This window comes from Penaeus vannamei, chromosome 3 (assembly GCF_042767895.1).
Source record: "Penaeus vannamei isolate JL-2024 chromosome 3, ASM4276789v1, whole genome shotgun sequence".
Classification (NCBI taxonomy): Eukaryota; Metazoa; Arthropoda; class Malacostraca; order Decapoda; family Penaeidae; genus Penaeus; species Penaeus vannamei.
In genome coordinates this window covers 4,063,052-4,084,570 of record NC_091551.1, presented here as the reverse complement: position 1 = coordinate 4,084,570, position 21,519 = coordinate 4,063,052, and the positions used below count along the sequence as shown (strand labels likewise).

Genomic DNA, 21,519 nt, shown 5'->3' with positions numbered 1-21,519 from the left:
AGGATCTTGATAGGACGTTATGGCCTAAGGACAAAATTTAGGAGTTTTAGGATTAAAGTGTTTGTATAGGATGCTGATAGGATAACAGGAGATTATAAGGGGTAGAAGCAGGACTTTAAGATAAATAGCAAGAAAATTGATAGGATAGAGTGAGACAGAAAGTGGGAAGATGGAAAGCGGGATAGAGAAAGGAGGAAGAATGAAAGGGGAATGATAAAAGGATAAGCGACGATTAAAGAGGAATAAAGAATAAGGAATAACAAAAGGATAAGAGTTTCAAGATGGATAAGAAAAGACAGATATGGGTGATAAAAAATAGTAATAATAAATAGAAAGTTAATTATTATGAGCAAAATAAACCAATATCAAAAACCAGACCAAGGTAGTGTCAAAAACAAACAAAATCACAAACAAAACCTTAGCGTCAAAATAATTGAAAATAAAACCAAAAATAAAAATGTCAAAAAGTAAACAAAGTCATCAAAGTGTCACAAAAAAACAACAAAGACATAATACAGCAAAAATAAAGTACAATAAAATAAAATCATAAATTGATAGCAAAAACAAAGATAAATTACACCTATAGACAAAGTGTCACAAAAAAACAACAAAGAAATAATAAAACAAAAATAAAGTACAATAAAATAAAATCATAAATTAATAGCAAAAAAATAAAAACAATTAAATAGCACCTATAGACAATGTCATTAATTAAGGGTTAAAATGACACCGTAGAAAGAAAAAGAAAATTTAAAAGGACTTCAGTTTAGTGATTAATGAGAAGGGGAGGAGTTAATTAGTGTAAAGGGTGAGGGGGGGGATTGGGGGTTGTGAAAAATAATATTGATGATAATTAATAGGGATTGAAAAATGAATAGATTGGTATTAAAATTGATAAGGTAAATGCCGAAATGAGGTAGTTTGGTAGTGATAAATGGAAAGAAATTAAAGATAAAGATGGTGATGATAATAATGATGATGGAAATGTGGTAGAAGTATTTAAACGAAGAGAAAGGAAATAAATAAGAATGAATAAAAAAAAACAATGATAATAATATCAAATAGAAATAAGACAAAGACAAAGAGACGAAAAGGTGACGTAAGAATAGACAAAATTATAAGAAATTAGGAGAATAAGGAAGCTTCTAGTGACAGAAAGAGAAGGGAAGGGGATAGTAAGAAGAGTATACTAAGATAAATAAAATAAATGATAAAATAAAATAAATTAAAAGAGTATACATCAAACTAAAATAGAACATTATAAAAAAATATAGACAACTAGAATCTTCTAGAATGATCCACTTGGAACCACTTAGCCCTCTCGAAAAGGGAACAGCGCAAACCTTCAAAAAATGAATAAATATATAGATAAATAAAGTAAAAAAAAAAAGAAAAAAAAATGTTTAAAAAACAAATCTTAAAAAAGCAACAACAAATTAGCGTAGATAAGAGAGATAGGAAGACGCAGACGAGGAGAGGGACAGAAAGGCAGAAGATTTACGCAGACCGAAGAATTTCTAAATTATGAAGAAGAAAAGAAAATAAAAAGGAATAGAAAAAAAAGACAAGAATTTTCTTTGACTTGAACCCTTTTGTTTTCATAGTGTTAGTGCTGTTGTTTATCCATTATCTTCTAGAATGCAAAAGCAGCATTATTTATCTCAAAGGGAAAGGGGGAAGGAGGAGGAGGGGGAGGAAGAGGAGGGGGGGAGGAAGATGGAGGAGAAGGAGGAGGAGAAGGGGGAGGGAAGAGAAGGAGAAGTTACGAGGAGGAGAGGGGGAGAAGGAGGAGGAGAAGGGGGAAGGGGAGGAGGAGGAGGAAAAGGAGGAGGAGGAGAAAAAGAAGAAGAAGGAGGGGGAGGGGAGGTGAAAGGCACGATTGAGGGGAGGTTGAAGGGAGGGGGGTAATTGGGGAGGAGGAGGAGGAGCGGAAGATGATGAAGAGGAAAAGAAAAAAGAGAAAAAAGGGGCGAAGTGGAGAAGGACGGGGGGAAAGAAGGAAGAAGAGAAAGAGGGAGAGAAAAAGAAGAGAGGGGGTGTGGGACAAAGAAGAGGAGGAGGAGAGAATTAAGAAAAGAAAGAAGAGGAAAAAGAAGAAAAAAACAGAAGAGGGGGAGTAAGACAAAGAGGAGGAGGGAGGAGAGAATTAAGAAGAGAAAGAAGAGGAAAAAAAATAAAAAAATAGAAGAGGGGGAGTACGACAAAGAGGAGGAGGGGGAGGGGGGAGGGGGGGAGATTGTCAAATGAGGGTAGTGTATTCTCGGAAAAGGGGACACGGGGCTTCCTGGTTGACAGGCTTCGTATGTGTCCTTTTTTTCTTCTCTCTTCTATTTCTCCCTCTTCGTTCTCTTGTTTCGGTCTGTCTCTTTCTCTCTTTCTCTCTTTCTCTCTCTCTCTCTCTCTCTCTCTCTCTCTCTCTCTCTATATATATATATATATATATATATATATATATATATATATATATATATATATATATATATATATTTGTGTGTGTGTGTGTATGTGTGTAGGTATATGTATATACGTATATACGTATATACGTATATACGTATATACGTATATACGTATATACGTATGTGCGTATATGCGTATATGCGTATATATGTATATACGTATATATGTATATATGTATATATGTATATATGTATATATGTATATATATATATATATATATATATATATATATATATATATATATATATATATATATACCCTTCCACCTCCCCCATCCCCCTTTCCGCTTCCTTCCCTCCATCCCCCTCCCCCTCCCTTCCCCCCACCTCCCCCATCCCCCCTCCTCCCCTCCCCACCACCTTCCCACCTGCAACTCCCCTCCCCTCCCTTCCCCCCACTTCCTCCCCCCCACCACCTTCCCACCTCCCTCGCTTCCCTCCCTCCCTTCCCCTCCCTCCCTTCCTCCACCCTAACCCTCCCTCATTCCTCTCTCTCCCTCTCTCTCTCCCGCAGGTGAAGGACAAGACGGTGAGCGTGACGGGCCACGTGAAGGATGCCACGGTGGGCGCCAGCATGTGGGTGGCGTCACAGACAAGCAAGACGGCGAAGGCGGCCATGGAGCAGGCCAAGTCCGGGCTCAGCAGCGGGGAGAAGTTCACGCTCTTTGCCGTCGAGAAGATCACGGCGTGAGTATTTTTTGAGAAAGGGGGGGTGTGGGATGGGGGGTAAAAAAGGGGGTTGGGGGAGGGGGCAAAGAGGGGGTGGGGGGAGGGGGGTAAAGAGGGGGTGGTGGGGGAGGTGGTGTGGGGGGATGAAGGAGGGTAAAAGGTGGGATGGGGGAGTGTGTGCGTGTGTGTGTGTGTGTGTGTGTGTGTGTGTGTGTGTGTGTGTGTCTGTGTGTGTGTGTGTGTCTATGTCTTATAACAGCGGTTCCCAGACTTTTTTCACCCTGTGGCCCCCGACCAATATACAATATTTTGCATAGCCCCCTTCAGTGATTTTCGGCCTTTTAGATTCAGTTATTTTAGTTATTTTTAGTTATTTTTATATTGTTATTTTCATATTTTTGTTTTATATTCTTATCTTTCTTTTATATTCTTAATTTTATTCTATATTCGGTTATTCTCATATTTCTATTTTATATTCTTATTTTATTCTATATTCAGTTATTTTCATTTGTTTAAATTCTTATTCTTATATTATATTCAGTTACTTTTAGAATCAGTAATTCAGTTATTTGTCATGAATAAAGTAACGGTGTCAGTAACTGTAGAACGAAAATATTTATGGAACGATTCCAATTTATGGATATGTAAGAAACGATTATGAGTAGTTAATGTACATGAGGTGAAAATTCAGTTTAATTCGACCCCCCCCCAGAAAGTAGCCCGTGCCCCCACCCCCAGAAAGTACCCTGTGCTCCCCACTCCCCCACCCCACCCCAGAAAGTGCCCCCCCCCCAGAAAGTACCCCGTGCCCCCACCTCTCTAGAAAGTACCCCGTGCCCCCCCAGAAAGTACCCCCGTGCCCCCACCCCCCAGAAAGTACCCCGTGCCCCACCCCAGAAAGTACCCTGTGCCCCCATCCCCCCAAAAAATTACCCCGTGCCCCCCTCTAGAAAATTCTGTGCCCTCCCAGAAAGTACCCCGTGGCCCCCAAAGATTACCCTGTGGCCCCCCCCCCCCCCCAGAAAGTACCCCGTGCCCCCCCAGAAAAAAATCGTGCCCCCTCCCCCACCCCAGAAAGTACCCCGTGCCCTCCCCCACCCCAGAAAGTACCCCGTGCCCCCACCCCCACCCCCAGAAAGTACCCCGTGCCCCCACCCCCCAAAAATTACCCGTGGCCCCCCAGAAAGTACCCTGTGCTCCCCCCCCCAGAAAGTACCCCGTGCCCCCCCCCCAGAAAGTACTCCAGCCCCCCCACCAGAAAGTACCCTGCAGCCCCCACCCACCCCAGAAAGTACCCCCGTGCCCCCCCCCCCAGAAAGTACCCCGTGCTCCCCCCAGAAAGTACCCCGTGCCCCCCCAGAAAGTACTCCCGTGCCCCCCACCAGAAAGTACCCTGTGGCCCCTCCCCCCAGACAGTACCCTGTGCCCCCACCTCACCCCCAGAAAGTACCCCCGTGCCCCCCCCAGAAAGTGGCCCGCCCCCCCTCAGAAAGTACCCCGTGCCCCCCCCAGAAAGTACTCCAGCTCCCCCCACCAGAAAGTACCCCGTGCCCCCACCCCACCCCCAGAGTGCCCCCGTGCCCAACCCAGGAAGTACCCCGTGCCCCCCCCTCAGAAAGTACCCTGTGCCCCCCCAGAAAGTACCCTGTGCCCCCACCCCCCGGAAAGGTGCACCCCCACCCCCCCCCAGAAAGTACCCTGTACCCCTCCCCCCCCCAGAAAGTACCCCGTGGCCCCCAGGTTGGGAACCCCTGTGTTGGAATATCTGCATGATAAGCCATTGTTCTAGAAGATGATTTATACAGCGTTAGAAGAATGACTGTCTATCCTAATTAATCGAGTCTTTTTTTCCGATATTTATTTGGGGGGGGGGGGAATAGTTCTTAAAATAGTTCTTTTTCTTTTTTGGAAATAGTTCTTAAAAAATCATTATATTGGGTCCTCTTCATAAAATAGTTCTTTTTCTTTTTTGGAAATATTTTTTTGAAAGATTAAGTATATCGAGTCCTTTTCAGACTTATTTTGAAATAATAATAAAAATTTTAGTATATCGATGATGAATAATATCATTCTGAAATCATTTTTTGATACAATTAATGAAGAAGAAAAGTTACTTAAATCGATCCTCTGTTGAGAAGGAATCCAATTATCAATGTCTGTGCCTATTCCTCGTCCTCTTCGTCCTTCTCTTCCCCTTTCTTCTTCTTCTTCTTCTTCTTCGTCATCATCGTCAACGTCACCTCATTTCCTTCCCTCCCTCCCTCACCTCCTCATTTCCCTCCCTCCCTCACCTCCTCCTCTCCCTCCCTTATTCACTCTCTCACTCACCTCATTTTCCTCTTTCACCTCCTCATCTCCCTCCCTCTCTCAACATCTTACTCACTCCACTCCCACACCTCCTCATCTCCACCCTCCACTCTCCTCACCTCACTCTACATCTCCTCTCTCTCATTTCTCCCCATCTCCCTCTCTCACCTCCACCTCACCCCTCCTCACCTCCCCCACACCCTCTTCATCCTCACCTCCCCCACCTCCTCCTCTCCTCCATTATTCCCACAGCACCCCCCTCATTTTCCTCCACTCACCCCTCCCTCATCTCCCTTCCTCTCCCTCACCTCCACTCCTCCCCTCTCATTCCCTCATCTCACCTCCTCTCCCTCACCTCCACCTCCCTCCCTCCACCTCCTCACCTCCATCCCTCCTCATCCCTCCCCCCTTCACTCACCTCCCACACTCCTCCTCACCTTCCCATCCCTCGCATCCCCTCACACTCCCTCATCATCCCTCCTCTCACCTCCTCATCTCCCTCACCCTCCTTCACCTCTCATCTCCCTCCCTCCCACACCTCCTCATCCTCCCTGCCCTCCACTCCCTTGCCACTCCCTCCACTCCCTCCACTCACCTCACCTCACCACCCTCACCACACCCTCCTTCCCACACCTCCCACACCTCCCTCATCCTCCTCTCCCCTCCCTCCACAGATGGTCCCGCCGCGGCTTCACCCACGTGTTCATGTTCCTCATCCTGGCCGCCTACACCGCTCTGGGCGCCCTCCTCTTCATCGCCATCGAGTCCCCTCACGAGTCGGAGGAGAAGCACGACATCGAGGAGGCGAGGGTGAGGCTGATGCGAGGGCTGTGGGAGGAGAGGAACAGCGGCGGCAACTTCACCGACTGGGAGCTGGTGAGTAGAGGGGGTGGGATTGGGAGGGGTTGGGTGGGGAGGTGGGATAGGAGGGGGAAAGAGGTGAGGGGGGGGGAGGGCTGGGGGGATGGGGCTGGGGATGAAAGGGTGATAGGGGAAGGGTGGAAGGGGCGTGGAGGGTGGTGGGAGGGAGGGGAAAGAGTGGAGGGTGGGGAAAAGGGGGAGGTGGGAGGGATGGAGAGGTGGGGAAAGGGGAGGGTGGGGTGGGGAAGGTGAGTGGGGTTGGAAGGGGGAGGGTGAGGAGGAAGTGTGCTTGCAGTGGAGACGAAAGGGTATGAAGTTGCAATAGTGAGAAAGAATAAAGAGAACAAGATCAAAAATGGGAATCCATTGGCATTTATACATGAACACATGTGTGTGTATATATATATATATATATATATATATATATATATATATATATATATATATATATATATATATTAGCATACATTTACAAATATACATATTCACTCCAGAGGATCCAATATAATAACAAACAAAAAAGCAACAGGAAAGTAACTCCCCTCCCCCCTCCCCCTCCTCCTCCTCCTCCTCCTTCTTCTTCTTCTTCTTCTTCCTCTTCTTCTTCTTCTTCTTCTCTTCTTCTTCTTCTTCTTCTTCTTCTTCTTCCTCCTCCCTCTCCCTCCTCCTCCTCCTCCTCTTCCTCCCTCCTTCTCTTCCCTCCTCCTCCTCCTCCTCCTCCTCCTCCTCCTCCTCCTCCTCCTCCTCCTCCTCCTCCCCCTTCTCCTCCTCCTCCTCCTCCTCCTCCTCCTGCCCCCCCTCCTCCTCCTCCTCCCTCCTCCTCCCTCCCTCTCCTCCTCCTCCCTCCTCCTCCTTCTTCTCCCCCTCTTCTTCCTTCTTCTTCTTCTTCTTCTTCCCTTCTCCCCTCTTCTTCTTCTTCTTCTTCTTCTTCCCGTCCTCCTCCTCCTCCTCCTCTTCTCCTCCCCCTCCTCCTCCTCCCTCCTCCCTCCCTCCTCCTCCTCCTCTCCCTCTTCCTCCTCCTCCTCCTCCTCCTTTCATAATTTCCACAGCTCCATCCTCCCTATTCCACCTTCATGTCACTCTCCCCAACCCCCAGCACCCCTCCCCTCCTCTGTCCCTCCACCTTCATACTCGGCCCTCACTTTCCCCTCTTTTCCATAGATCTTTTCCCTCCCTCCTCCTCTCCTCCTCCTCCTCCTTCTTCATCACCCATTTTTCACCCAACTTGCACATACCTTCCCTCTCTCCTCTCCTCCTCCCCACCTCCCCACTTACTCACCTCTCTCCCTGCCTCCTCCTCCTTCATCCCCTCCCTGTCCCCCATTCTGCCCCTCCACCTTTCATTTATGTATCGATTCCCCTCTATTTTCACGGCTTTCCCTTACCCCCTCCCTACCCTTCCCCTACACCCCTTCCCCCTACCTCCGTCTCTCCCCCTCTTTCCAAAAATCACAGCTCCCCCCTTAGCTTCACCCTCCTTACCCCTCCAGTTCAACATTCTCCCCCCTCCCCTCCATATTTTTCCCTCTCCCCTACCTCCACCCCCAACCCTGTGACCTTTCCCTTCCTCTGCCCATTTTCCCTTGTCTTTCCCTTCCTTCCCTTCCTCTCACGTTTTCCATCCCCCTCCCCTTTTCTCCCATTTCTGTCCTCTCTCCCCCCTTTCCTCCTTTCTCTCCTCACTTTTTTCATTTCTTTCCTTCTTCCCTCCCGTCTCCATCTCCTTTCGTTTCCCCTTACCTCCCCCTCCTTCTCCCTCCACCCTCCCCTACCCTCCTCCCTCCCTTCCCTCCTCCCATCCTTCCTCCGTCTCTTACCCCCATCTTCCTTTCTTTCTCCTCATTCTCTCCTGTCCCCTTCTCCTCCTCATTCCCCTCCCCCTCTCATCTCCACTTCCCTCTCCCTCTCATTCCTTCTTTCCCCCCTTCTCCTCGCCTCCCTTCCTCCATCTCCCCTTCTCATTCCCCTTTTCCCATCCTCCACCTCCTTCTACTCCCCCTTTTTTTTCCCTCCTTTCCCTCCTTCTCCTCTCCATCCATCCCTCCCCTTCTCCACAATCTTTCCCCTTCCTTTCCCTTTTCCCTCCTTTCCCCTACCTCCGACCATCTCCTTTCTCCCTGGCCTTCTCCCTCTCCTCTCCTCCCCCCCCTCCAATCACCCACCACTTCCTCCCTGCCATCTCCCCCTCCCCCTCCTTCTTCCCCTCCTCTCCGTCTCCTCCATCCCTCCACCCCATTCTCTTCACCATTTCCTCCCCCTCCTTCACCCTCCTCACTTCTCTCTCTCCCCCTCCTCCCTCCTCCCTTCCCCTCTCTCTCCCCTCACCCACCTACTCTCCTCCCAACCTCCCCCTCTTTCCCTCCACCTCCTCCACCATCAATTCCCCCCTCTTCCCTCCCCTCTTCCCCCCTCTCCCCTTCCCTCCCATTTCCCCTCCATTTCATTACTAGGCGTCCCTGAAAATCCCGTCTTTTCAGTGGCTTCGCTCTTTTCAGTCGTCCGTATGTATTGATGACCTTATATGCCTTTGACCCTTTCTAGGATTTCTGTTTGTGATGCGGGGGGTCGATAGCGCCGTCGTCCTCGTCGTCGTCGTCGTCATTGTTATCATTATCATAATCTTTATCATTATTGTTATCATCTACATCTTTATCATCGTTATTGTCATCGTCATCTACATCTTTATCATCGTTACTGTCGTCATCTACATCTTTATCATCGTTATTGTCATCATCTACATCTTTATCATCGTTATTGTCATCATCGTCATTATCATCATTATTGTCATCGGCATCTACATCATTATCATCATCATTATTGTCATCATCATCGTCATCATTATCATCATCATTGTCATCATCACCATTATTACTATCACCATTATCATCATTATTGTCATTATCATTATCATCATCACCATCATCATTATTGTCATTATCAGTATCATCATTGTCATCATCATTGTCATCATTATTGTCATCATCACCACCATCACTGTCATTACTTTTATTAACAGAAGTATTCATCATTTTCATCTTTATCATCATCATTATCATCACCACCATCATCATCATCAGTATCATTATCATTAATCTCATCATCATCGTCATCGTCATCGTCATCATCATCATCATCATCATCATCATCGTCACTGTCATCATCATCATCATCATCATCATCGTCAACGTCATCGTCACTATAATCGTCATTTTTTATCGTTTATTTTCCCATTTACCGATCTTAAGGCCTAATTTACCACGTTGGGCCAAGTAGAGATCGCCCTTCAGGTAGGCCTATTTGGGACATCATTTCCGGAAACTTACTTTGGTCAATAAAAAAAAAGTTCTTGTTTGTTCTCTACTTCTTGTGCTGCAGGCTGGGCGCTGATGTCTCTCTCTCTCTTTCTTTCTTTCTTTCATTCTCTCTCTCTTTCTTTCTTTGTTTGTTTCTTTCTTTCTTTCTTTCTTTCTTTCCCTTCTTTCTTTTCTCTCTTTCTTTCTTTCTATCTCTTTCTCTCTCTCTCTCTCTATCTCTCTCTCTCTCTCTCTCTCTCTCTCTCTCTCTCTCTCTCTCACACACACACACACACACACACACACACACAGACACACACACACACACACACACACACACACACACACACACACACACACACACACACACACACACACACACACACACACACACACACATACACACACACTCGCTATCACTATCTCACTACCTACCTTCCTACCTATCTATTTGTCTATCTATCTATCTATCTATCTACTTACTATCTATCTTTAACTTCATTTATCTGTATACCTATCTAACTATTTACCTATACATACCCCCCCTCTCTCCTCCCCTGGTTGGCTCCCCCCTCCTCCTCCTCCTCCACCACCACCCCGCTGAGGGCAGTTGGGGAGGGGGACCCTGAGGGCAGTGTTTGCTTGGGGATTTGGGGTGGAGGGGGGAGGGGGGAGGGAGTTGTGGTGTGTGTGTGTTGGGGGGGCAGTGTGCTCTCTCTCTCTCTTTTCATCTGTCTATCTCTCTCTCTCTATCTGTCTCTCTCTCTCTCTCTTTTTCTCTCTTTCTCTCTCTTTCTATCTACTCTATATCTATCTGCTTCTCATCTCCTCTCTCTCTCTATATTTCCCTCTCTCTCTCTCTCTCTCTCTCTCTCTCTCTCTCTCTCTCTCTCTCTCTCTCTCTCTCTCTCTCTCTCCCTCTCTCTCTCTCCCTCCCTCCCCCTCTCTCCCTCTCCCTCCCTCCCACAAGACGAATCACGCCGTAGTATCAAAAATGCCAGCCATAATAATTCGTAGAATTCCTAATTACTATCTCCCTATTTGGCTATTTACTCCCTCTCCTCTCCTCCCTAGCTGGCGAAGGACCTCCTGAAACCTTACGACGAGCAGCTATACCACTCCTTCACCATCGGCGTCTCCCCGGACACTGACACGAGGGTCTGGACGTTTTGGAAAGCAATGTTCTTCTGTTCGACCATCACCACGACTATCGGTGAGTTGCCGTTTAATGTTTTTTTTTCTTTTCTTATTTTTTCTTAGAATTCCCTGTTTTAATGTTGTTGTATTTTATCTTATTTTTTGTTTATCTATTTATTTATTCATTTTTAGGGTGGGAGTTCTTTTATATTTATTGTTTTATTTCAGGGTTGTTTATATATTTTGTCGTTTTGTTGATGTTGATTGTATAGCGTGATTTTTGTTGTTTATTGTTTTTTATGAGGGCCGTCTACATTTGCGGTTATTGTTTTATTGTCAGTGTGTGTTTATATATTTTGTCGTTTGTGTGTGATGTGTGATGTGTGTAGTGTGATTTTTGTGTGTTTATGTGTGTGTGTTTTTGTATGAGGGCCTGTCTATCTATCTATCTATCTATTTTATCTATCTATCTATCTATCTACCTGCCTATCTATCTATCTATCTATCTGTCTATATACATATACGTAATTATATGCATACTTATTCATCCATCTATTTGTTTACTCATAAACAAGATATCAGAAGAAACAAAGTAGAAACGACATCTTTTGTGAGCAGAATAATGAGTCGATGTATGAAAGAAAAAAAAATGTAAATTATGAAAAACCACGGAATATAAACAACCAAGACAAGTAAAGCCAATAAATTATGAAAAGCCACGGAATATAAACAACCAAGACTAGTAGAAATTGACTTAGAGTACGCAAGCATCAAAGCAAAAGTTTTATATCATAACCATCAAGACGGAAATAAATGAGTCAATCTGTGTGGCGATCACGTAAACCAATAGAAGCTGGCGGTCACTGCACTAACTCTACGGATATTGCTCTCCACGTTTCACTAACGCGGGGCGGTTGGTCCAAGTCGCCTATGACGCGGTTTCGAGTTGTTGTTGTTGTTGTTGTTGTTGTTGGTTTTTGACTTTATTTGCGATTTTTTTGGGGGAAAATGGGTGTTTGGGTGTTTGCTTGCGCGTGTTTGCGTGCATGTGAGTAGGTATTATTACGTGTGATTTGTTTTGAATCGGTAGGTAGGTATTGTGTATCTATAGGTGTGGTCGTATGTGTAACTATAGGCCTTTTTGTTACATTTCCGAAACCCCTAACACTTTGATATATTTTTATATCATTTAGTAACCTCGTGAACAACCAAACATACCATTAATTACTTCGACATACACACATACCAACCACACACTCACACACACCATACACATACCATCACATACTTTGGTATATCATGTAGCAACTCTGTGAACAACCAAACATACCTTTACGCACACATTATTGGAACCTGTTTATACATCTTTTCGGTTTGTGTCTGTTTGTATGCCTCTGCCTTGATACAGTGTGATAAACTCCAACCAGCCAATGAGAGCGCCATATTTTTCAGATATGATTACTGTAGTCCCAGATCGGGATTTATAATTTCATTAATTCCGCATCGCATCGTAAGTTTCTCGATGCAAACTTCTATCATAAATTTACGGAATGTTCTTGTGCCTTTTTTTAGCAGCACATCAAATAATTGTTCACTCGAAATGGGTAAAATTTGAGATCAATCATAACGGTCGCTGGAACGACATGATAAGAATTTCTAACGTGTCCGAGTCATATGACGTGGCATTGACTTAGGTGAGGTAAATATCTTCAAAATCATTCTGTACTTCTATGAGACAACCATAGAGGCTCAAAAAAATGCTGTCTATGTTGATTTGTTGATATGATTCAATTAATATGAAAATTAATGCCCATCATCATTAGAATTATCCAGATGTCAGATTCGGACACGGAGATCATAGGCGGTAGATACGATAAGATTTAAAAATTATTCAACTTCCACTTTTCACATGAAGAATAATGTATGTAATAAGATTATTTGAAGCTTCCACAATAGTAATTAAAAGGCTCAGTACTTTAATGGTTTTGCTATTGACTTTTTATGTGATTTTTTGTTTATTTTTTATTTATTTTTATTTTTTTTTTATTTTTTTTTCTTACTTTGTATGCTAGTACTATCTTGATATCGCGTTTTGAAGTGACCATGATAAATATAAGACGATATATATCCTAACCTATATTTGAAAAAAGTGAACATGAACTTTCCTAAAAGCGATGGTAGATAAAAAGGCAGGATGAACATCTATTCGTGGCATTCGGCAGCAGTAAGTCTCAAAGCCCCAGGAAAAACCCTCTAACAAGAACAACTTTGTGAGAATGTGCCTCAGCCAGAGACAAAATAATGTGACGTTATGGTAACATACACCGGCCCCTCAAAGAACTGAAAGCAGGAGACAGCCAGAACTCCATTCCTTCCTCTTCCACTTCCTCTACCCTCGTTCTCCTTTCTCTCCTTTCTCTCGCCCTCTTTTTGTTCATTTATTCTTCTCCTTGTCCCCCTTTTTCCTTATCCCCTATCCCCCTCCTACCCTCCCTCCCATCCCCTACCCCCACCTCCCCTCCCCCCGCATAAGAAACTCACAGAAAACGGAAACCTCGGAGCAACCCCATCTAGCGGCAGAACCAGAAACTAGAATTGTTGTCGTCTACACCTCCTCTCTGACGCCGGGAGAGGACCACGAGAGAAAAAAAAAGAGGCACCCGATTTATAACGTAACTTCTCGGCCACTTTGCGTATCGCCGTTACGAAACCGACAGTGCATTTCGAAGCTACGGTGTCTGACGTCATCGTTCGGCTAACGAGTGGAGCGTGTCATTGCGTTATGTGGCGAAAAGTGAGGGTTGAAAGATGGAATCAATATCGGCCATGCACGTTCTTTGCAGCGCAGACTTCTTGGCGCCGTCTGTGTGAGCCAAGTTGATAAAGACGAGAGAAAGAGAGGGTGAAGAAGAGGAATACGGATAAAAGTGTAATTGGAAAAGATGAGGGGAGAGTAAACGGAAGGAAATATGGAAATATTTATCTAAATATGGATAAAGGAAGCCGTATCTGTTTAATCACCTGTGTATATTGTATTGATGATCTTGATTTTTTTTTGTTATGATCATAATCGCCGCCAGATTTTTATTAAGAATATTGCTTTTAATATCATTAATGTTCGTCTTATCTTTTTTTAATATTTTTTCAGTATTATCGTTGCCATTATTAGTATCATTAATAGTCTTATCATCATCTTCATCACCACCGTCATCTTCATCATCATCACCATCATTATTATCATTATCAGTCATCATCTTAATCATCATCATCATCACTATCATCATCACCAGTATCATTATCATCATTACCATCATCATAATCACTGTCATCATCATATCACCATCGTCATTACCATCACCACCTTCATCACTACACATAATCATCATAACCATCATCATCACCACCACCATCATCATCATCATTAATATTCCTATGATTTATGTTTTACGGTTGATTATCTTTCTAACTGTTATTAGTAATGGCGCTACAATTACTAGTAATATTTTTTTTTTTCATTTTTATCTTTTTATCTTTTTTATTTTACATCTTATGCTTTCTACTGTGGCTGTTAGTTAAGTATCTATATTGTAACTACTTATCATTTTGTATAATATTGTAACTTTTTATCATTTTCAGTATAATTACATTATCTCCTAAGCATGGTCACTTGTAATGTCATTATTATTATTATCTTGATTATATCCTCTCCCTTATAAATTCATAGTGATAGTATATACTGGAAGCTGTAGAAATAGTAATAGTAGTAGTGGATTAGTAGTAATAGTAGTAGTACTAGTAGTAGTATATCATTACTGTTTTATTATCATTATTATTATCATTATTATTATTATTCGGTTATTACTACTATTACAACTAGTAATAGCAGTATAGGTAGTAGTAGTAATAGTAGTAGTAGTAGTAGTAATAGTAGTAGTAGTTGTTGTTGTTGTTGTTGTTGTTGTTGTTGTTGTAGTAGTACTAGTAGTAGTAGTAGTAGTAGCAGAAGCATAGCATTTGATATTATTATTTCTGCCACTACTGTTATCTCTGTATGTTTCATCTGTACCATTGTTACCACCATCAACATTACAACATAACCGTCAGTTCAACTTCGTATGTTTTGGTTCCATAATTATTTTGGTACGAAGGCCTTATGGTTGCTATGTGTCTGTGTCATTAATGGTATGATTGGTTGTTCACAGGATTGGTGCATGGTATACCAACGTATGTGATGGTATTTGTATGGTCTGTGTGTGTGGTTGGTATGTGTGCATGTCGAAGTGATTAATGGTATGCTGCGACTGTTCACAGGGTTGCTACATGACATGTCAAAGTATATGATGGTATGTGTATGGTGTGTCTGTGTGTTATGTGTGTATGTCGAAGCAACTAATGGTATGTTTGGTTGTACACAGGGTTCCTTTATGATACCAAAGTGTGTGAGGAGGGTGTGCATGGTAGGTATGTGATGGTATGTCATGGTTGTTTGTATGGTTGTTTTGTGTTGCCGAAGTATGTGGTGGTATGTTGGGATTTTGTGGTTTGAATGTGGTGAAAAAGGTACTATTCTAAATTTTTGATGTGATTGTGATTATAGATAAATGATAAAAATGTGAAAATACTTTTGATGTAGTGTATCGAGTGTGTAGTTTTGCTATTGTAAAATCTCCTCATCTATGATCTCTCTTTTTTTAATCTTTGTCTCTCTTTCATCTCCCTCTTAATTTCTCTCAGGTTCTCTCTCTCTCTCTCTCTCTCCCCCTTCTCTCACCTTCCCTTCCCTCTCTCCTTCGCTCCCTCCTCTCTCTCACTATGTCTCACTCCATTCCCATTCTCCATGCCCTCTCTCTACTTATTTCTTCTTTCGATTTTACCATTTATATTTTCCTCTCTTCGCCACTGCCAAGCTTCACCATCACCTTCCTCTCTTCATCTTCGCTTCCCCCCACCTCCCCCTTCACATCTCATCCCTTGCTCCTTCCACCTTCCACCGCCTTCGCTTCACTTCCCCCTCTCCCCTCCTCACCACCTGACCTCCTCTCCTTCTCTCTCCTTCTCTCTTCTTCTTCTTCTTCTTCTTCTTCTTCTCCTCTTCTTTCTTCTTCTTCTTCTTCTTCTTCTGCTCCTCCTCCTCCTTCTCTCTCCTCCTCCTCTTCTTCCTCCTCCTCCTCCTTTCCCTCCCTCCTTCTCCTCCTCTTCCTCCTTGTTCTTCTACCCTCCTCCCTTCTCCCCTTCTTCCTTCTCCTCCTCCTCCTCTTCCTCCTCCTCCTCCTCCTCCCCCTTCCTCCCCCTTATCCTCCCTTCCTCCTTCCTCCTTCACGCCCTCCCCCTTCCTCCCCCCCCTCCTCCTCTTCCTCCTCCTCCTACTCCTCCCTTCCTCCTCCTCCTCCTCCTCCTCCTCCTCCTCTCCCCCCTCCATCCCCCTTTCCAAAGCGACCGATAGAGAAGTGGCGGATATTATTCCAGGAGATTGGAGAGTCTGACAACCCCAGGAATGTAAAACACGGCAAATTGTCCTCAAGAAACTGTCCTCTCCCCTTCCTCCCTCCCTCCCTACCCCCCTTCCAGCCTTCTCCCTTCTCCCTTCTCCCTTTCCTTCTTCCTCCCTTCACCTACCCTAAAAAGATAGAAAAAAGAAAAAAAATCAGATTTTGGTCGAGTCAAGCCTCCGTGAGTGGGGGAAGGGAGGAGGGGGAGGGGGTAGGGAGGAGGGAAAGGAAGAAAAAGAGAGAGGGAGGGAAAGGAGAGATAAAAAGGAGAAGGAGATAGATTAAATGGGAAACACGAGAGCTATAGATGAATGATTGATAGAGAGATAAAAAGAGAGAGAGGAGAAAGGGCGAGAGAGAGAGAGAGGAGAAAGGGCGAGAGAGAGAGAGAGAGGAGAAAGGGCGAGAGAGAGAGAGAGAAAGGCGAGAGAGAGAGACGGAGAGAGGGCAAGAGAGAGAGACAGACCGAGAGAGGGCAAGAGAGAGAGAGAGAGAGAAAGGCCAAGAGAGAGAGAGAGAGGGAAAGGCCAAGAGAGAGAGAGAGAGAGAAAGGGCAAGAGAGAGAGAGAGAGAGTTAAAGTCTTAAATAAATTTCCACAGTGGATTAGCGACCAGGCGACTTCTGCCTTATCAAATAAGAGAGAGAAAGGTGTGGGAATGAAGGGAGAGAGACAGAGAGAGAGACAAGGGGGGGGAAGAGAACAGGAGGATGGAGAAAAACAAGGGGTTAAGGAGGAAGAAGGAGAAAGGGAGAACGAGAAAGAGAGAGAGAGAGAAATGGAGAGAATGAGAGGAGAAAAGGAAGGAAGGGATAGAGAGATAGAGAAGTAGAAAGAGTGAGGTTGATCGAGAATGAAGGAAAGTAATAAAGCAAGAGAAGAGAGAAATGTAAGAAGAATAGAGAAAATACAAGAGGAGAAGAAGAGGAAGAGCAATTTAATACACTGTAGACAGAATTGTAGTAGATGAGAAACAAGATGAGAAGATGGAAATAAGAGAATAAATATGATAAAGGGAAGGGTATAACATGTGTTTGATAAAGAGGGGGAAAGGGAGAAGAAAAAAAAAGAAAGCGAAAGAAACAAAAGGAGAGAAAAAACGATAAGAGCAAATCGGGAATGAGAAAGCCCTAACGAAAAGAAGAAATAGAAAGAAAGAGAGAGGGAGACAAAGAGACAGAAAAAAGTGTACTAGAAATTAGAAATGAGATTGAAAAGTAAGAGGAGCAGAGACAGAGGGTAAGGTAGAGAGAGAGAGATGGAGAGAATGAAAGGAGACAAGGAAGAGAGGGAGGGAGGGGAGAGAGAGAGAGACGGGGGCGAGAGAGCAGAAAGAAATGAGTAAGATAGAGAGAGTGAGAGGGGAGAAAAAGAAGAAAGGGTGAGAGAAAGAGAGAAAGTATAAAGATAGAGAGTGAGAGGGGAGAAAAGGAAGAAAGAGAGAGAGAGAAAGAGAGGCCAGGGGGAGAGAGAAGAAAATGAGGAGGGATAGAGAGAGTTGAGAAAGATAAAAATAAAATAAAGATAGATAGAGAGAGTATCATGAAGGACCCAAACGTCTTTTCAACCTTCTCGTTGAAAGAATCAATTCCGATCAAGAAGGTGACTTTTCAAACCTCTTTTTTATTGATATTTGTCTCACTGTAGGCTGTGGTCGGATTTCCCCGAGTCTGCTTCGCTATCTCTCTGTCTCTCTCTCTCTCTTTCTCTCTTTATTTCTCTTTCTTTCTCCATCTCTGTCTTTCTTTCTTTCTCCATCTCTTTCTTTCTTTCTCCATCTCTCTCTCTCTTTCTTTCTTTCTCCATCTCTCTCTCTCTCTCTTTCTCCATCTCGATCTCTTTCTCCATCTCTCTCTCTCTCTCTCTCTCTCTCTCTCTCTACTCTCTACCTCTCTCTCTTCTCTCTCTCTCCCTCTCTCTCTCTCTTTCATCTCTGCTCCCCAACCTTCTTTTTCATAGTCACCACTCCCCCTTCTTCCAATCTCCTTTCCCTTCTCTGCCCCCCCCTCCTTCCTCCTCCCCTCTCCTCTCCTTATGTCCGCCATTCCTCATTTCAGCGCCCTGTCATTACTTCTTTCTTCATTTTTACCATTTATCTTTTCCCCTCTTTCGCCACTGTCGCTTCACCTTCACCTTCCTCTCTTCATCTTCGCTTCCCGCCCACCTCCCCCTTCACATCTCATCCTTGCCTTTCCATCTTCCACCACTTTCCTCCTTCCTCCTCTTCTTCCTCTTCCTCCTCCTCCTTCTCCTCCTTCCCTCCTCCTCCCCCTCATCCTCATCCTACACCTCCTCCTCTTCTTTCCTCCACACCTCCTCCTCCTCTTCTTCTTCCTCTCCTTCCCCCTTCTCCTTCCTTCCCCTCCTCCTGCTCCTCCTCTTTCTCCTTCTCCTCTTCTTCTTCTTCTTCCTCTTCCTCCCCATCCTCCTCTTCTTCTTCCTCTTCCTCTCCCTCCTCCTTATCCTCCCTTCCTCCTCCCTATCCCCCCTCCTCCTCTTCCTCCTCCCTCCTCCTCTCCCTCCTCCTCCTCTTCTCCTCCTCTTCTTCTTCTCTTCCTTCTTCTTCTTCTTCTTCTTCTTCTTCTTCTTCTTCTTCTTCTCCTTCTTCTTCTTCTTCCTCCTCCTCCTCCCCCACTTCTTCTTTTTCTTCCTCTCTCCCTCTCCTCCTCCTCCTCTCCTCCTCCTCCTCCTTTCTTCCCTCTTTCCCCCCTCCTCCTCCTCCTCCTCCTCCTCCTCCTCCTCCTCCTCCCTCTTCCCTCCTCCTCCTCCTCCTCCTCCTCCTCCTCCTCCCTCCACCCCCTTCCTCCACCCTCCTCCCCCTCCCTCCTCCTTATCCTCCCTTCCTCCTCCTCCACCCCCCTCTCCACCCTCCTCCCCTCCTCCTCCTTATCCTCCCTTCCCTCCTCCTCCTCCTCCTCCTCCTCCCCACCCCCATCCTCCCTCCCTTCCCTCCCCCTCTGCTCCCCCCTCTCTCCTCCTCCTCCTCCTCCTCCACCCCCATCCTCCCTTCCTCCCCGCTCCTCCTCCTCCTCCTCCTCCACCCCCATCCTCCTCCCTTCCCTCCCCCCGCTCCTCCTCCTCCTCCTCCTCCTCCTCCTCCTCCCTCCCTCCTCCCTCCTCCTCCTCCTCTCCCTCCACCCCCCTTTCCAAAGCGATCTGATAGAGAAGGCGGATATTCCAGGAGATTGGAGAGTCAGACAAACCCTCAGGTCAAAAAAAAAAAAAAACACGGGAAATTGTCCTCAAGAAACTGTCCTCTCCCCTTCCTCCCTCCCTCCCTACCCCCCTTCCCTCCAACTATCTCCCTTCTCCCTTCTCCCTTTCCTCCCTCCCTCCCTCCTTTCCACCTTGCCCCTAAAAAAAAAGATGGGAAAAAAAAAAGAAAAAAAAATCTCGATTTTGGTCGAGTCATTTCCGTGAGTGGGGGAAGGGAGGAGGAGGAGGGGGAGAGGGTAGGGAGGAGGGAAGAGGGAAAGGAAGAAAAAGGGAGAGGGAGGGAAAGGAGAGATAAAGCGGAGAAGGAGATAGATTAGATGGGAAACACGAGAGCGCAAGTGGAGATAGCACGATTGATAGAGAGATAAAAAGAGAGAGAGAGAGAAAGGCCAAGAGAGAGAGAGAGAGAAAGGGCGAGAGAGAGAGAGAGAGAAAGGCCAAGAGACAAGAGAGAGAGAGAGAGAAAAGACAAGAGAGAGAGAGAGAGAAAGGCCAAGAGAGAGAGAGAGAGAAAGGCCAAGAGAGAGAGAGAGAAAGAGAGAAATAGAGAGAGAGAGAGAGAAAGGCCAAGAGAGAGAGAGAGAGAAAGGGCGAGAGAGAGAGAGAAAAGAGCGAAATAGAGAGAGAGAGAGAGAGCAAAGAGAGAGAGAGAGAAAAGGGAGGGAGAGAGAGAAAGATAAGAGAGAGAGAGAGTTAAAATCTTGAATAAATTTCCACAGTGGATTAGCGACCAGGCGATTTCTGCCTTATCAAATAAGAGAGAGAAAGGTGTGGGAATGAAGGGAGAGAGAGAGAGAGAGACAAGGGGGGTGGGGAAGAAATGAGAGCATGGAGAAAATAGAAACAAGGGGGTAAGGAAGAAGAAGGAGAAAGGGAGAACGAGAAAAGAGAGAGAGAGAGAGAGAAAGAGAGAGAGAGAGAGGGAAAGGCCAAGAGAGAGAGAGAGGGAAAGGCCAAGAGAGAGAGAGAAATGGGAGAGAGGCATGATGAGAGAGAGAGAGGGAAAGGCCAAGGGAGAGAGAGAGAGAGAGAAAGGGCGAAAGAGAGAGAGAGAGATAGAGAGAGAGAAGCCTTCCTGTGACCCAATAAATTTCCACAGTGGATTAGCGACCAGGCGATTTCTGCCTTATCAAACAAGAGAGAGAAAGGTGTGGGAATGAAGGGAGAGAGACAGAGAGAGAGACAAGGGGGGTGGGGAAGAACAGGAGGATGGAGGAAAACAAGGGGGATAAGGAGGAAGAAGGAGAAAGGGAGAACGAGAAACAGAGAGAGAGAGAGAGAGAAATGGAGAGAATGAGAGAGGAGAAAAGGAAGGGAGGGATAGAGAGAGAGGGAGAGAAAGAGAGAAGTAGAAAGAGTGAGGGAGAGGGAGAGAAATGTTAAGTTGATCGAGAATGTGAAGGAAAGTTAGAATAAAGCAAGGAAGAGAGAAAAATGGAAGAAGAATAGGAGGAATTAGGAGAAAATATAAGAGGAGAAGAGGAAGACGGAATTAACACACGTAGACAGAATTAGATAGATGAGGAGAAACAAGATGAGAAGATGGAGATAAGAGAATAAATCTGATAAAGGGAAGGGTATAACATGTGTTTGATAAAGAGGGGAAAAGGAAAAAAAAGAAACGAAAAGAAAGCGAAAGAAAGAAACAAATGAGTGGAAAGGAGAGAGAAAAAACGATAAGAGCAAATCGGGAATGAGAAAGACCTAACGAAAAGAAGAAAAAGAAAGAAAGAGAGAGACGGGGGGAGACAGAAAAATAGTGTACGAGAAATTAGAAACGGAGATTGGAAAGGCAAGAGGATATAGACAGAGAGGAAGAGAGGGAGAGATGGAGAGAATGAAAGGGGAGACAAGGAAGAGAGAGGAGGGGAGGGGAGAGAGAGAGAGACGGGGGGGGGGAGGCGAGAAAGAGAGAGAGAGTAAGAGAAGAAAAAAATATAAAGATAGATAGAGAGTGAGAGGGGAGAAAAGGAAGAAAGGGAGAGAGAGAGAGTAAGAGAAAGAAAGAGAGAGAACAAAAAATATAAAGATAGAGAGTGAGAGGGGAGAAAATGAAGAAAGGGAGAGAGAGAGAGGGAGGGAGAGAAGAGAG

General features: G+C 45.0%; 1 protein-coding gene across 1 annotated transcript in view; it reads left to right on the top strand.

Annotated features, from left to right (window-relative positions):
• The window catches only part of LOC113807993 (potassium channel subfamily K member 6), an 84,115-nt gene that overhangs the window by 27,585 nt on the left and 35,011 nt on the right, over positions 1-21,519 (top strand). The window contains exons 3-5 of the mRNA XM_070139064.1: positions 2,971-3,143; positions 6,107-6,308; positions 10,661-10,799. Of these exons, the coding sequence (XP_069995165.1) occupies positions 2,971-3,143; positions 6,107-6,308; positions 10,661-10,799 (514 nt within the window). The remainder of the gene's footprint in view (positions 1-2,970; positions 3,144-6,106; positions 6,309-10,660; positions 10,800-21,519) is intronic.